Below are 17,947 nucleotides of genomic sequence, written 5' to 3'. Positions count from 1 at the left end.
ATACATTTGGCATTATAGGGTTAAGCTGCAAAAGTTCTTTTTTTAAACTACCTTTTAGCATTAGTGGCATAGATTTAAAGAATCAGTCACCAGAAGGCTCGGACTCATTAGGTGCATAAATGTGAATCATCTCGATAGAAAGGCTTCCAGAGGTATCACATAGAAATGATCGGGAAAGGATTTTTTTTTAACTCAATTGCACTTTGTTCTGTAATGACTGAATCTTTTTTTTTTTTTTGCTTTTCTATATATAGGTGTAATTGAAAAGTAAGAGAAATATATTCCCCAAAAGCACCAGGAGATCAATTGGCGTCAGTACACTACTTCCAGCTTCTTTCACAGACTTGAGATAATGTATTATTATTCAGTTACATAGCACAACACTTGTAAACAATATATGCAACCCCACAAAAAAAACATAAAAAAGAATGACCTTAGATCTAACTTAGTGATGCATGAACCATTTCAGTCTCCTTATCTCCAGAAATAAAGACAATGCATTGCAATGCAATGTGATGTGAACATTGATGTTTGAAGGTTTTAGTTCTAAGTTTTATGTTTAGACCGTGCTCATATGTCCACTGTGGCTTATTGTTTTGCTCTATCAATTTCTCTCTGTATGTTCCTGCACGTAATCAGGGTGTACAAAAACAAAAGATGCCGACCTCCTTCATCTCCTATTAAGGAAATATCTTACATCAGACTAACAAAGTAAACTTCCGAGACTATCCTGTGATACAGGAACTGTCTGTATACTCATAGGTCATTTGTATCAAACATTGTCGCTTCCACCTCCTTCCTCTGGTCTTTATTTATTTTGAAAAGTAATTACCGGATTTCATTTAGGTTTGGTAGCCCGCTTCAAGGAAATGCATTTCCTTGCCAGTTGTTACGTCCTTAAACCTTAAGTCGTATCCCCTCCATTATTCTCCCTGAGGCTTTTTAGGGTCTTGGACAATGCCACAAGGAATGCCACTGAGGCAGCTGCCTGATTCCTAATGACAATGCATCACTGTTATGTGGGGGTCTGTGCAGCACCAGCAGCGAAATAATATTTTAAGGCAGGATCGTAATCTTGATGAAGTCATTCTCTGCCACTGAACAAAGAAGCACCACAAGCATCAGAAGCGTCTGTAGACATTTTACTAGAGGCGCTTCAGGAGCATCAGTGGTGCTCTTGAGACGCGTCTGACCTCTATGTGTACAAGCATCAAAAGATACGTTTATTTGCTGCTGAAATTGCGCTCAGTGTGAACGTAGCATAAGAGTTGGAAAAAGGTAATGATGGAGTAGAAATAGATTTTTTTATTTGAGAAACTCATAAGCAGGCTTCAGGACACATGACTGATAAAAAATATTATACTGTGAGTTTTTTATAAATGTTTATAGAACAAAGTGTGGCAACAATATCTCAAGAAAACAGCCTGGGGAACAAAAAGGACCTAGAGGATAAATTAAAACATGCTGCTACGAACAGAGGCCCTGTGTCAAAAATATACAGACTATTGTGTCATACTAAAGCATACCATAAATATGTAACAAAAAAACAATGGGTAAAAGACATTGGTGTGCCCATTTCTAAATCACAGTGGAATGCAGCACTGCAAAAAAGCACAAAAATGTCCAAATGTGTTAAGTATAAAATCATACACCTCAAAATAAGAAATCAAGCATATATATTACGCCTAATATTCTGAATAAGATGGACAAAAAAAAAGTGTAAATTATGCTGGCATTGCGGTGAGTCTGAAGGCACACTGTTGCGTATGGTTTGGAATTTCCCTTCTGTCTGGACATTCTGGAGGAATATAACATTGTCTGATATTTGCTAGATGTCGAAATATAACTTTGCCCCCTGGAATGTCTGCTTGGAAATGTCATGACTCACTTTTTGGAATTGATGGATTGTCTAGACATTGGCCCTTACTGAAAAAGTATTAAAAAATGTACATAATAACCCACTGTTACTGTCTTGATAAGTGACCCCTCTACCTTGTGTATTATGGCAAACAAGTATACACGTGTGTACTTGTCCTGTTAGAGCTCAGTGCTGCATTTGATATAGTTGATCATAATATTATTTTAGAAATACTTGACAGTATTGCTTATTCAATAATAAAAAAATACACCATGTTCACAGATACACAGAAAAAAAACAAACAAAAAAATTTATAAAAACCCACTATACATCAGCTGTCAATTCATCTAAATGGTATTTAGTTGACCTCATATAATAGAGTAAAACTCCTTGGTATAATTTTTAACCAGGACATTTTATTTAAATCATCACTCATTATTCATTCTTTCATCCCTTGAACAATTAGTTTAATAATAATCAATTCAATTCAATTCAGTTTAATTATATAGCACCAATTCACAACACATGTCATATCAAGACACTTTACAGTTCAATCATACAGTCAAATTGATTCAAAGTCCTCTAAGGAAAACCAGTTGATTGCATTGACTCATTGACTCAAATTCAACCCCTCACACTAAGCATGCTTGTAGCGACAGTGGAGAGGAAAAATTCCCTTTTAACAGGAAGAAACCTCCAGCAGAACCAGGCTCAGTGTGAGCGGCCATCTGCCGAGGCCGACTGGGGTTCAAGGAGACAGAAGCAGAGATACAAAAAGCAACAGTAAAAGGGTGGCCCCGTCCAGGAAACACACAGCCAGGCAGACGAGCTCCGAGCCAGCTCCCATGTCAGCATCTATAAACAACGGTGTTGATGGCAGAAGCACAGCTGATATTTCTCTCCAGGATGGTGTCACAGCCAAACAGGAACAGACGAGGCAAAGCTAATATGAGAAAAAGCAGAGAGAGCATAACGTTAGAGATTGAACTAACAGATTCTCCAGAGTGGGATAATAGAGATACAATGAAGCAGAATAATGAAATATCAGAAAAATCTTTTCCAGGCAATGGCGTAACGACACAACAATAGGCCCGTAAGCATTATCTGGGTGGGCTCCATATGAAGCACAACACAGGCTACCTTGAGTTTCACAGCTCACCCACGATCTCTCTTTATTAGCTTCCTGTTAAATTCAGAATAGAGCTGTAAAATCTTGGATTTAGAATTAAATTCCTCACGTATTAATCCCTAAATAGCCAAGTTCCACCTAATATCATAGATCAGATCATTCCTAATGTTCTAAAAGAGCACTTCGCTATCAATCTGCAGTTTTACTGGTTGATCCAAGGATTTCTAAAAGCAGCTTGGGAGGCAGATCTTTTAGTTATCAGACTCCACTCTTGTGGAACCAACTATCAGTTTTAGTCTTTGAGGCAGACAACCTTTTTACTTTAAGATTAGGTTTTAAACTGTCCTTTTTATACAAAGCTTGTAATTGGAGGGGCTCCTGAGCTAGCTCTATAGTTATGCTGCTTAAGGTTTAGACTGCTGGATGACATAGGGACCTTACATCATCCTACTTCATTCTATTTCTATTCCCCCATTCTACAGTATGGTAGATTTATGCTACATAATGCTCTCTTGGCTTTTCACATCATAGTAGCTTCATCTGGTCAGTTGCTGTTTTGGTGTGACATCATCTTCAGGAGAAATATCAGCTGGCTTGCTGCCGTCAATACCTCAAATTATAGATGATAGAGATGGGACTGTCTTTTAGTGCTTAGTCCTGTTTCTTTACTAGACATAGCCATTGGTTGAGCTTTTGCTGTGACATGCAAACTGACTCAGAGCTCTTCTGCTCAACTGTTTCTTTTCCAGGCAGAGCCCCATATGGGGCTAGTTTACCATTCTCTTTTTTTAACATAGAAAGTGTTTATATATCAGTGCTTCTATATTCATTTTAGATGTCTGCCTCTGTCTCCCTGAACCCCCAGTGAGCATGGGCAGAAGGCTGGTCCTCTGTCTAGAGCTAGCCAGCCATCTTAAATGAGCGATCAGAGTAGAGGGTTCTTAATCAGAAAGGATACGACCCTGTCGTAGCTCTAGTTTTCTTCAGTAGAAAGAAGAAAACCTTCCAGAAGGACAAACAGCAACCCATCCAATCAGGCCTGAAATGTAGTGGCCATAAAAAAGCCACTAATTAAAGGTATACTGGAAGATTCTGAAGGATTTTGAAAAGACCCGTCCTCTACACTTAAAAAAAAGCACATGCACAACCCTATACCTACACCGAGAGGGAATACCTACACTGGAAAAATGATCTAGAAATAAGTAAAAATTTCTTAAATTAAGTGTATTTACCCTTAATTTGAGTAGGTAAATGAGACTATTTTCCAATGGAATTAGTATTTTTCCTCTTAAAATAAGATATTTAGATAAAATGCACTTGAAATAAGACAATATAATTGTGTTTTCTTATTTTATATTTAAATTGTCTTGTTCCATTGGCAAAATGTCTCTCTTACCTTCTCAATTCAAGAACAAATGCACTTATTTTAAGAAAAAATGACTTATCTAGATTTAGATTTTTTCCAGCGAATTAAACGTGTGCTAGTACATGCATAAGCCAATTTCTTCTGTTATGGCCTTACGTAAACATATCACCAGAATGACTGACAATTAGGAGGACCACTTATTTTGATAATCCACCTGGAAAATGAGCATCCTCCTCTATATCTTTAACATGCATGTGGCAGCCTCTCTAATTTGTAAGACATGAATCTCATACGATGAGAAGGAACATTTCCACAGTAGATTAAAAAAATGTTAATCTTAAGTGCTTTTTATTTAAAATTTCCTAACCGGGCAGGAGAACAAACAATACATTCAACTATGTTAGAAAAAATAAATGTTCAATAAAAAAACCCAATGATAATCAGGCATGAAACATTTAATCCACAAACACTTTACTGAATTTTAATCAGCTTTTTATTCACTTAATAGTTTCGTCAACTAACACATGTGTAAGAGAACATATGTCACATTTATATTAAATGATATAAAAACGAAACAAAAACTACTGGATACACAAATGAAAATAAGTTCACAAAAAAAAAATAAGTCTTGCTTTTTTAGTTAAAAGACTGGTGTGGGATTTTAGCACATTTACATCTCTGGCATGGTTTATTAAAACTGTATTTAGTTTTATTATGATAAACTACCTAAATAGAATCACTATCTTGTCAGAGTCCAGTACAAATCAGTGCAAAAATAAAAATAGTATATATAGTGCCTTGCGGAAGTATTCAGCATCCTTTATTTCAGGCTTCAAACATAAAGACATAACACTTATTTTTTTGTGAAGAATCAGACATATCCATATTGACCTGCAGCTGTAATCACAGCAAAAAACGGCATTACAAAATATTAACTCAAGGGGGCTAAATAATTTTGCACACCAAATTTTCCTGTTTTTGTCATTTGTTTAAAAAGTTTCAAATATCTAATACATTTTGTTCCACATCATAATTGTGTTCGACTTGTTGATTCTTTACAAAGTATAACAAAGTAGTACATTAGAAGCCTTAAAATGAAAAATTCAATGGGGCTGAATACTTTTCAAGGTACTGTATATACTATATTAAAATATACTTTTAATAAACATTTGACAGGAATTTAGCTTATAAGAACACAAAGCTTATAAGGCTCACCTACAGCAACATTTTTTTCACTTAGCTTCTTGTATCAAACCGTTAAATGTTTGATCTTGTGTTGCTTCTACAACTATAGCTTTGGTCAGACTTTGGTACTTAATGATTCTGTAAACTTACTTTCTGACTTTAAATTGGCAAGATGGCATCAACATAACACAATGCTAAACTGAGTTAGTTAGTCAGTACTTGATGTGTAAAATACTTATAGAGTCACATATTGCTTTATATGTAAGTTATATGCCTATGTCTGAGTAAAAGTGTTAAATGTTCTTAATGAATCATAAGTTACTGAATTAAGTAACTGCTCAAAGGATTGGAAAATGTGTAGGATGGCACCAGCCAGTGGTGACCTACTGAGAACACTTGGAAAGAATGAAATGCAGTGACTGCAGGACAGACTCGTGGTTAAAATCAGTGAAGACATCAACACGATTGAAGAAGTAGGTCTTTCCAGCCGTTAGTCTGAGGAAGTTGCATTGATTTGCTGCATTCAGGGTGAAAACATTTGGTTCCACTGTGACGTTTGTTCCGTTGATTTTCAGCACGCTGCTGAACACGGTGCTGTTCTGAGACACGCTTTCAACAACTCCGATGTACACTAAATAAGGGCAAAAAAAAGAGAATAAAAGTTACAAACATACACTTCAGAATACACTTGATATGAATATTAGAAACACAACAGCAACTCAGTGTGTTAGAAAGGAGATTTAAGTGACAATTTAAAAAAATGATGTAAGCAAAGTAGTGAATGTCCTGATATCACAAGCTAATACTATCTTTTTAATATAGCAGTGCTTTCTCAGGGCTTCCCATATATGCAGTTCAGAGTTATTCATTACTATGTTCAAATCAAGCAATGCTCTACTCTAAAGGGGTAAGTATTAACACAGAAAAATGGTTAAGTCGATGGCTGCTAAATAGTGAAACAACATAACAGACTAGTAAACCCACCTGCTTTAATGATCTTAGTTAAGTTGTAAATGCATTAATGGCTAATGTTGAAGTAATGGTGGAGCCAAAGTAAGGCTGAAAATTACAGCAGAAAAACTAGAAACTAGTTGCAACCTTCCCAGCTGATGTAGTTAATTGCTAGAGAAAATATCTTTGTTCAGCATCTTCAAATTTTTTTGTCAGAGCCTTGTTTGTTTTAAAAAACAACATTAATTTTAGAATATACATTTTCCAAACATGGAGGTTAAACTTCAATAATTTTTTCCAGGTGTGTCAAAAAAAATTCCAAACTTTTTTATTCTGATTAAAAGCAAGTTTATTACTTAATATAGTTTAAAAATCTTATTTTTTTGTTGTTGTTTTTCCACCAGAAGAAACAGTTAGCCTTCAAAAATGTTATGCCACAGTTTTGAAAATAGCATTAGGTATTGTCATTTTTTGTGGTATTGGTATCAAGCTTGAAATTTTCAAACCCTTAAGACCATTATGATAATTTGGGACAGCATGTCGCAGGAAGGGCAGTTTCAAATACTAAGATGGTCTAACCTGGTTTTAGCTAGATGTTCCCGCTAAAGTGGTTACAGATTATGTTTATTTTGAAGAGAGAGCTATTTACAGTTTCTTACATTCATTGCAAAGTTGTGCTTTGTTCAGATTGTTCACCAACTGAAGTTTGGATTCTGCAAAAAAATAAAATGAAAAAATAACACTTTTATTTACACAATTATTTACATTTTCTAGCAGAAATGGACGCACAATTTGGCTACAATGAGACTGAAATGAATCTTGTGTTTTAGGCCCAGTCTTGGTGAAGTTTTAGGCAGAAGAAATTACCTTTTGTGCTGGAACTTTTACAGATGGTCTTGTGGTGAAGTGGACTCAGCTTGCCTGCACAGCATGACCACAGACTTTGGTTGTAGTACTGGTGACCGCAGCACTTAAAGCTTTTCCTGGCTTGGTAGGACAAGGCGTAGTCCTCACTTATGCAGCAAACTTCGTGGCTCTAATGAAGATTTAGTAGGTTTTCAGTGGGAAATAAAACTTGTGTTTACTTCTACCCAGATTGTTTAGTCTGATCTGCTAAAATAACACTACCGTTATGTTCAGCAGCTTAGATCCACAGCAGTGCATGTCATTTTCCTCCTCCCTTTTCAGCGTATACAGAGTTCCGTCGCAGCACTTATGTGAAGGGTCTGAAATATTGTAGGCATGACCTCCACAGCAGTGAATGTTCTTCATTCGATTGTAGCTATTTTATCAAAGAAAAAAAAAGAAAGTCATGAACAATAAATGAAAAAAGTGAGATAAAGATAAAATACTAAACTGACATCACTGCATAAATAATGGGTTGAATCCTGCTGAAGATTAGTTTCTTTTCGTTTTATTTTCTGTTTTAAATAACTATGGACATATGGTGGCCCGAGCGACTCCAGCATCATCTTACATGGCTGTGTGGGGAGGCCAAGAATGCTGACTTGGTGGGAGACATGTTGACTGACTTTCAGATAAAAAGGGAAAGACGGCAGAAACTCTCTTTCAGCTGGGTTCTTCCCCTGAAATGGCCAGAATGTAAGGGCCCGATAGATTGTAAGATGTTCTGCTGCAATTTGTGCTTGTATCAATGATTTGTTTAACATGACTGGATTAAATATTGTTAATACTTAACCATGTTTCCTCATTTGTGTACGCTGTCTGAGAAATAATACCTCCATTGGATTTTAACGGGGCAAAAAAGGTTCTACAAAAACAATCCTCCTCATCACCCCTAGTCTCATATTTTCATTAAGTTGAAGGCATACTAGTGTTTTTGTTTCTAATTAATGAACAACTGTACCTTGATCTTCTAAAAAAAAGTTAATAATTGTTTTCTTATAAAATGCATGGTCACTGTTTTTTCTATTAGTATTATTAGTAATGATAAAGGGGATCTGAAAAACCTTCATATAAGCATGTCTAAAATGTCTAAAAGTTCTCAAAATTTGGTTGAGATAGATCAAATAAGATAAACAAGTGCGTTATCTAGATGTGTTATCTAGGTGGAGAATCGTTTGACATGTACCACTGATCTAACCATTCTTTTATACTATTCCCAATTTTCAATTACAATTACAATTACAATTAAATTGAGAATCTGTGGGTTGGGCTGGAGAAATCTAAATGTTAAAATCTCTGAATTTATAAAGCTCCTGTTCAAGTCTTTGTACTCCAAATTGATTTGAAACTACTTTCAGTTGGTCATTCATTCATTCACATACTGATAGTGGTAAGCTACATTGTTTCCCAATACCAATCTTCGCTGCTCAGGTTAAATGAAATAGTCCAAGTCTCCTTTATCTAATTTTACTTCTTTCAATAAATACAAATAGTTTAAATTAAATAATCTTCTAACAATTTTCAATTTTTTCAGGTTTTTAAAGTACTAGTGCCTTGTCTTATATACAGTGGGCTGACAAGTAAGGCGTTACGCGTGAGGGGGACATGCGGCAAAGGACTACAGGTCAGATTCGAACTAAGGCATCTATACATATGTTTTGTGCACTAACCGCTGCGCCACTTGACTCTAAATAAAACTTGTTACTGGGTCATCAGCTAAAAAAGCTTCAATTTGAAAAGATCTAATCATGTATTTCTCATTGTTATTGTATACTTAAGTTTCACATCCTCCAGCAGCTGTCTATGTACTGTATATGTGGGTCTTTTTCTAATGGTATGACAGACATGCCCACAGACAGATCAAAACAAGGAAAGAATTCCAAGCATCAATGCAGCTGCAGATTTTTTTGGCACAGCAGCTGAAGTAGAGAATAAACTAGACACTCCACCTCTCCAGGAATGTCTGTTTGAATTAATATTTTTCAGACTTTGGGAAAATACAGCTCCCTTAACAGTCCTGTCTAGATTATCATGGAAGCAAGCATTAACTTGTTTATGCATTCCCAGACTCTGCTTTCAGAAACTGTCGTCTCAAAGACCAAACCCTAAAAAATTTCAGTTAACTTCAGCATCACAGAGAATGGATTGATTATTCACCCATTTCCTTTGCAGCAAATAGTTTTGTTGGGTTGGTAGAGTTCCTCCCCACAGCAGTGTCCTCCAGGAACATTATGCCATTTAGAAACACACACCGTCTCTTCAAAAGGCTTATAAGGTACTCCACTCTCTGAGCACACTTCTTCATCCTCCCTGTCCTCGTACAATATATTTTTACAGCAGAGGACTCCTCTCTGCGCTAAACCGTATGGGGTCTCACCACAGCACTGAAAGATTCAAAGAAAAAACTGTAAGGAAATATTTACAGCAACAGTATTACATTACATCAATTCTCTAGCTAAAATTATGACAAAAAAGGACATTAATAAGAAAAACAAAGTCAAAAGAAAAAGAAAATTACACAGGAGCTTTTTTTTTTTACTGGTAAACCGTAAGCTTTAATGTCTTACCGGAGCATTTTCATATCATCCTGTCTCAAACCCTGTTATCCTCGACAAAACGACTAGCGTGAGTTATCCCTCCAGGAGAACACCCATTTAAATTTGTATAGGGTGGAGCTACGAGCTGCAAGCAGCAGTATAACTCCATGGATTTTATCTTTGTTAAAAATGTTTGTTTTTTTTTCAATCAAATATGTGCAAAAGAAAATAGTGCCAAGGCCTTAAGCTAAACAACAATGTATCTTGTTACCTGAGACATACTGTATCTCAATAAAATCTAACTTTATAATAAAAAATCATAAATTACGATATGAGAATCTTACTTGATCCATCCATGGCATGAGTTTAGACAAGCAGCCGTCACAGCAGATATATCTCTTTGGGTCGTATGTTGTAGGTATATTTGGATCTAGTAGATAAGGATATAAAAGTTAAAATTCTTACGGAAAACCATGGAAAGGATGCAGATGAGCTCTGTAGATTTAGAAGTTTACCAGCAGCTGCAGTTTACAATGTCTTTACTACTATAATTTTTTTGAAAAAAAAACAATCTCTCTAATTCATTTAAAGGGATGAAAATGATTTACCCGTAAATATGTTTTTGCTACACTTATCATCCTGTTCTAAAGTGAGACTTTAAAGACATTTCACATGTTGTTTAGTCTAGCTTGTCTCTAATGCTGGTGCTATAGCCTCCAAATGATATTTGTGGTTTTTAACTGGCATCAGTTACTGTCTGGAAACTCCTTATAAATTAGTGGGAGGGAATGTATTGAGACAAAAGAATGTTCCATGTCATTCTTTTCCAAGTAGCCTTCCAGGAGACAAACATTTTCAACAGCCTTAATGAAAATGATTAACACAAGATGTCCCGGAGAATTCCAGTTCTCCTGCAAGCCACCCTCCCCTCTTCAAGTTTGTGTATTCACTCTATCTTGCTAACTGTCCCGATTGTAATGCAAATCACATATGTGATATGACCAGCCCTTCTACATCAGACTGGATAAGGCTGAAACAAACTGGCATCAGAACAAGAGCATGCTCCAAACACTTTTCATTACATGTACCTGCAACATCAAACCTTGTTGCAGGAATTTCTTGATAAGTCATATCTAAATCTTTTATTTAGGCAAACCTATTAAACAACCAGATATCCTACGGGTCCTAGTTCCTTCCTGCATTTGTGACAGGTATACTTTGTGCAGTGCAAACAACGCTCAGTGCTGTGGTTCCTGTTGCAGAGATTGCACACCTGGCCAGCTTATAATAACAATGAAAAAATCTAAAAAATAGAGTTTAGCACATTTTCCCAAAGTAAATTTGGTGGCACTACAATGATCTATAGTGTAATTATTGGCTATTATATGCATATAATAACAATGAATAAATCTCAAAAAATACTATTTTTTAAAATGTATTTATTACTGTTTTCAAGGCTGCACTTTAAAATATGAAATTGTCTAGAGCTGTTCTAAACTAAATTTCTTTTTGTTTACACTTGTGTATATAAAATGACAAAATAAATCATAAGTAATTATTGGTTTTTATATGCTTTTTATAACAGTGAAAAATCTAAAAAATAAATAGAGTTTAGCACATTTTCCCAAAGTAAGAGTTGTAGTGTGAACTAGATGAGGTTATCTATGTGTAGTAAAAGTTTGGAGGCACTACAATGATCTATAGTGTAATTATTGGCTATTATATGCTTGTAATAACAAAGACAAACTCTTTGTTCCTGACAATCTTCCCAAAGTAAGAGTTATACTCTGAACTAGATGAGGTTATCTATGTATCCTACAAGTTTGGTGGCACTACAATGATCTATAGTGTAGTCATTGCTCATTTTATACTTATTCTAATAATAAAATAGAGGTGCCATTTGTCATTTAGGCTTTTGGAAATTCCTCAGAAAAGTATTATTTTTGAATCCAATAAATGTGGTATGAAAGACATGAGATGAGATACACATGAAATGAATGTGATAATAATTCACCTTTCCTTGGTGACTCCTTTGAATATTTATCTCTGGTTATTTTGCAACTTGCAGAAGGTCGTTAAGCATTTGCGGAGGAGCGAGCTCTGCATAGGGTCCAATGTAATTCTCCCAGCGCGATAGGAGAATCGTTTTGAGGAAACTACTTTGTAGCTCACTGTGTGGCTTGCTGTGGTTGCAGAGAGGTGTCTGTTTTGTAGATGAAATCATCTGACGAGTTATTAATCTGGAAAAGCCGAATCTGTGAATATATTGCCAACAGTCTGCAGTCTGTATGGCTGCAGCGGAGGAGAGAGAGAGGGGAGATCGTTTGAGTTATATTCCCCCCAAAATAAATAAGCCAGATGGTCATTATTGTATAAACATTTTTGTTCTCTACAGCTTTCCAGCTCATCCAGCTATTTTCATTGAACAGATCAGTTATCATCTGACCACTGCGCTACAGTGAAACGTGCTACCTTGGCAATTTCTGCAATATTTGGCTGAAAGCCCTGAAAAGAAAAGGCAACGACGTATTTGGAAAAAAGACATGGCTGAGCAAACGTGGCTACTACGGTCTGTCAATTTTACAGACAGAACTGCATTTCACTCATTGATTTCCTGCCACGCTGCTGTGTTTACATCTGAGAGGGAGAATAAAAAGAAGAATCTTTGTTTGTGCATGCGCCCTGAGAGATTTGCCCACGACAGTCTGGAGAAAATCAAACATATTAGATTTTTTCCCAACCTCACGATTCCTGAGGTGGTCGTGAGAGGCTGATCGCCGCTCATTACCCCCTGTATACTACACGACTCAGGATCAGGCTGAAAGTCGACCCGCTTGAAAGATTCTTGCATGACTGGAAAATCGCCCCGAAAATCGCACAGTGTACGCCCGGCTTTAGCTAAAACCAAAAACTGAAGGGGATGGAATGGTTCTCCAGCCACAGCGCTAATGAGGCATTTACATCTGAAAAGGGATTCATGAGCTGTGAAGTACTGTTGGAGGGACTGGAGGCTGACAAAAATTCTCGTATCTCTGGGATTTCTAGTGTTAAAGCTCTGCTTTTAATTTCATCCTCCCTCCAACATTGGGAAACAAACTGGGGGATGTTGGTCTCCATCACCCCACCTGCACGTGGACTATGATCATCTTAACTGGTTGATAGGAGAGATAATCATAATAGCCTACAGGAAGAAAGAGAATAAACACTTTGCTGCTAACAGACATGGGCAATGTGGAGTCAACAAGTCATCTCCATGTCATGTATTTGTTCTACCCAGCCACTGAAGCAGGTGAGTCCAATCTTGACCTTGAATTAACCTGTGCAGATTGGACTCACCTGGTTAGCAGAACATGAGGAGGACGAAGAGGAACTGTACAATAATGAACTTGTTATAGAGACTGGCGCGAGTGATGAGGAGATTAAAGGGAGAGATGAAGAGGAGGAGGAAACTGAGGCGGAGGAAACTGAGGAGGAGGATTAAACAGAATTGGAGGATTTTTTTTTTTTTACTTCAAACCAAGCGAGACATGGTAACTGTACTTTTTCAATGAATGAACCTAGTGTTTTATAGGTTCAAATAGACACAAAATCTCATTTTTATTCATTCCACTGGTAGTCTGTTTTGCTCAAAGAGCAATAGAGGCCTGTCTCTAATTCTGGCCTCTTTCCAATAAAGGCCTGGACCGCGATGCACTTGAGTGAAATAAAGGCCCGGGCCTATATTAGAGGATTTACGGTATGTATGAATGTGCATATGCTATCTTAATATTTTCTTGTAATTTTTATTTATTTTATTTTTATTTTTTTTTGGGGGGGGGGTTCTTTAATTTGTTATCATGTGTGTTAATCTTTGAAGATAACATGATTAATTTTTTAATGTCTATTGTTTTTTTTTTTTAGCAATGACTGACACTTAATTTCATTGTTTATATGATAATGACAATACAGATCAAATCTAACCTAATATCTAGTCTAATCTGATTTTATGTTTTAAAAGAATCTGCATAGATTTTTTTCTAGTTTAAAGAGTGGCTATGATGGCTAGACATTACTACCGCAACGTTAAGGATTACAGATTACAAGTTATCTGAAAATATGTAGTTTTTAGTTAGATAACAAAAACAGGTTAAAAAAAATCAGTTGAAAAGGTTCATAGTGCTAATATGTGAGCCCATTATGATTTATAATAAAAACATTTAAAGAGGATATTGCCTGACATTGAAGATCACTTATTAAAGATTGGATGGATGAAAATTACAGAGATTTTTTGTTTTTCAATCCTTATATCTGAGCTTTGTTTGGTTTCTTAATCAACCCAGAATGGGGCTGTACTGCATATACACTTTTCTTTCCTTGGAAAAGTTTTTGATCCCATTCAAACAGAGGAGGCATTGTTGGCCCTCTTTTTATCTAAAATCTGATCAGCTATCAGGAACTGAATGCACTGTTGCTTGCTGAAATATAAACATCTTGGAAATCTTACTTGAGGGGCATTTCCATTTTTCTAGTCTATGTTTTCTCTGACAGCAGCGCTCTGTCTTTGGATCATAAGATGTTGAGCCACAAACATGTAACTTAGATTCAGCTCTGTAAATGGACAAAGAGAACCAGTGTTATGCAAAAAAACATGAATGCACCATGCATCAATGTCATCTTTAACGACTATACTATGTAGCATTATTTTTATATTACAGTTCAATATTTTGGTCAAAAGTAAAAGCTGCAGTTACTGTATGTCAATCAGATAAAACAACACTGTGTAACTTTTAGTCACCAGGGATGCTAAACTTGTAACTTCTAGGTTTAGTGCCCATGAAAGCAACTGGGAACACTGCACTATAGCAAAAGACAAGCCTACATTCAAACCTCTAGTTTAATTACTACTTCATAAAAGCAAAACTTTGTCTGATCAGTTACAAGCTGAATGATGCCTTGTTGCATAGCAACAAATTATCAGGGTTAGTTCTAATGTTGTAGAGGAAATCAGCCTGCTATAAAGCAGCGCTCTAGGTCAGATGACTCAATTAGAGAGAGACCCAACCATCCAAAGTTACATGGGCACTTTTTTGAGAAGAACAACATTGATGCATCAAGTGCATTGAGCTAAAAAATAATTTAATATATCTCGTATAAATCTAAAATGGGTCAAAACTTACACAGTCTTGCTCTAAATAATTATTGGCAGCTAAACATATAAAGTTTCCCTAAATTTGCATTCATTTGTCTCAGTCAACTAACCTTAACAAAGGCAAATAAAGATAAATTACCTCAGTTCCTTTGGAGGCGAAAAGGGGCGATTATCATCTGTAAGGTAACCATCATGTAAAATATTTATTCACAAGCATATCACAGCAGTTAAAGCAGCTGACACACTTAATGTATTTTCCTTGTGCTTTAAAAAGTTTAATGTTTTTAAAACAAATGAAATACTAAATATGACTTATAAACATACTTGTTAACTTGATATCAAAAATATCCCTCTCACTAAATCAGACGATTGCCTGCTGAGGATGTTAAGTCAAATCTAAATGCATTTCTCTTTGAAATATATTTACATTGCGTGATGCACCTCTACTCCAATAAGAGATGGAAGTTTACAGAAAAGGTTTGTTTCCATTATTATAACATATTTTGCTCTATCCATCTTCCAAATAAGTATGATAAACCTTCATGTTGCTGCTGAAGAATACATACATAATCTTATCTAATAAAAGCTTCTATTACTTTAACTTTTTTTTTTTGGTTAAATGGTTGTCCAACTGTTTCTATGAATCTCTGTAGCTCATTGAGACGTACAAGAAGCCTCTTCTCTGCTTGTTTACCCAACTTGTCAATTAAAAGACACCTGTCATGTCTTAATAGGCTTCAAGTTTAGCCTCAGTCTTTCAGCTCTTAAATGATGTATTGAGCAGACTTATATCTGATGATCAAAGCCTGAGATATTCATCTTCATTCCCGACCTGTCTGCTGTTTGTTTATTGATGTTATCTGACAAACCCTGTGGTTTTCACAGTGTAGGCAGATCTATAAGAAAGTACACACGTGGACACGTGCATGGTGAATACATATCCACTCCGAACTCTTAATTTTTTTATTTCAATAGAAGGTTTCATAAGCATGGAAGCTTTAATAAGATACTGGCTATCCTTTAGGGGAGGTTGGATCCTTACCACAACAGGCTGGACCTTTGGGTGGTGTTTTTCCACCACAGCAACACTGTGTCTTTGGGTTATACTGGCCAGCATAACAGCACCGGTGGTCAGAAGACTTTCTGGTCAAGATCTTTGTCGATTGGCAGCACATTTGTGTTATTGTATCAAAGGCCTCTGTAAGAAGAAATCATTATTGGTCAGAAATTCAATCGAAGTGACAAAAACAAAACAGAAGAAAGCTAATACTGGAGGTATATAAATTTGATCATAGGTCAGCTGACCCGAACATGAGTCAGGACCGCAACGGCAACTAGATTGACTGTAGGGAAAAATGTTTCAAAATGTAATTGTTTTTCTTTTATTTTAATGATCAATTTCCATGTTATTATCCCCCAACAAAATAATTGGTGTAGATTACCACAGATAAAATAGTTTCTATTTTTATAGATATTACAGAAGGAAGGTCATATTCGAACTATCATTCATATATATTTTGTTATTTTTAAAAAAACAATAAATACTTTATTTTCCAATTAACACCCATGCCAACATTTCACCCAGTCTTGGCTGTAAAGAAAGTAAACCTACCATTATTACAGCACTCTGCCATAGGTGAAGGTCTAGGTTGTAAACTAAAGTTACAGCATATTTCATTCAGTGGGAGGTAAGCTTCCAGGCCACAACATCTGGACACCTTCTCACTCAGACCTTCTGTAAAAACATTGAGAAAAAAAAAGCTTCATCAGTATCATGGAAATATAGCAGGGGGAGTGGAAGAACTGAAAGTTCAGGGAAGGTTCAGCTTGAAGTTCAAAGTACATATCAACACATGGGAAACCTTTCCAGGTGGTTTTTACATCAAGACACAATCTGATCCATATTTAGAGGTTTGTTGTTTGCTCAGCGAAAGAAGAGAGCTCGGTTCATTAAAATGTCACCCATGTTGGAAGGTGCAAACTTTATGTGAACTCTGGGGGAAAGGAAATACTAGCTGTGCCTTTACTTGTGAAAGTAGTAAATAGTTTCACACATCATCTGCCACTATGTAAAGACGATTAAAACCAGGAAAATGTGCAATGCCTTATTAAGGTTAACTGCAGGGCACATGGAATTTTTCTACAAAGGTAGAATACATGTTTTACAATATATCCCAGATTTTGTTTTTTTTCTTTTAAGTTTAAATTAAGCCAGCACATTATGAAAAGTATGTTATTAACTTTTATTCAGCCTGTAAACAGCTGGAATTTCAGGCTTCCTTTCAGGATTGCATCATATTTAGATCCCTCTACCTTACTGTAAACTCTGACACTACTGTTGTAGAAGACGTTTTCCCAAAACATGATGCTGTTGGCTTAAAAGCAGAAAAGTTTTTAGGACGGGAAGTGTATAAGAGGACGTTTGCATAACACAAGAGGTTTCCAGATGTTTAGAGTTTGCGATTTTAACCAATCTTTAAATAATAAAACAGACTATCTAAATTGTCTAACACAAAGTTATTACCTGTTTTTTTCTCTCCATGACCCCTGCAGCAAGTGTCTCTCTCTGGATTGTAAGGCTTCCCATTGCAGCAGTGCAAGTCTGGGTTTTCGGAATGGGTTCCATTGCAGAATTTTCTGTAAACAGAGGGTTTTAAACATTTTGACTTTTTTTTTTTTTTTTGCTTAGAAAAAGATTTTTACTAACACAAAAACGAAAACATATAATTACAATAAAGCTATCATGAGTCATAATTCCTCTCTTCAAGCCTGTATTTCCCATTTTACTGCCCTCTGATGAAAACCACCTCAGCTTACATCATACTCTACACTTAGAAAAAAGGAAATCTATTAAAACACTGCTCAAGGAAGTTGGTGCTACTAATTT

At 36.0% G+C, this 17,947-nt stretch overlaps 1 protein-coding gene across 1 annotated transcript; it reads right to left on the bottom strand.

Annotated features, from left to right (window-relative positions):
• Window positions 1–4,816: 4,816 nt before the first annotated feature.
• On the bottom strand, window positions 4,817–17,702 carry LOC107094173 (galaxin-like). The gene is made up of 11 exons (XM_015389617.1): window positions 17,585–17,702; window positions 16,673–16,795; window positions 16,103–16,258; window positions 15,200–15,236; window positions 14,416–14,519; window positions 10,277–10,362; window positions 9,553–9,779; window positions 7,618–7,771; window positions 7,357–7,525; window positions 7,149–7,202; window positions 4,817–6,169 (listed from the first exon to the last, which is right to left on the bottom strand). The coding sequence occupies exons 2-11, from the start codon at window positions 16,692–16,694 to the stop codon at window positions 5,922–5,924; spliced, it is 1,257 nt and encodes a 418-aa protein (XP_015245103.1). The 5' UTR covers window positions 16,695–16,795; window positions 17,585–17,702; the 3' UTR covers window positions 4,817–5,921.
• Between the last annotated feature and the right edge of the window lie 245 nt (window positions 17,703–17,947).

This window comes from Cyprinodon variegatus, unplaced genomic scaffold (genome assembly GCF_000732505.1).
Source record: "Cyprinodon variegatus isolate N-32 unplaced genomic scaffold, C_variegatus-1.0 Scaffold468, whole genome shotgun sequence".
Lineage (NCBI taxonomy): Eukaryota > Metazoa > Chordata > Actinopteri > Cyprinodontiformes > Cyprinodontidae > Cyprinodon > Cyprinodon variegatus.
Note: the sequence above shows the minus strand (reverse complement) of the source record. Positions and strands in the feature narration are given on the sequence as shown.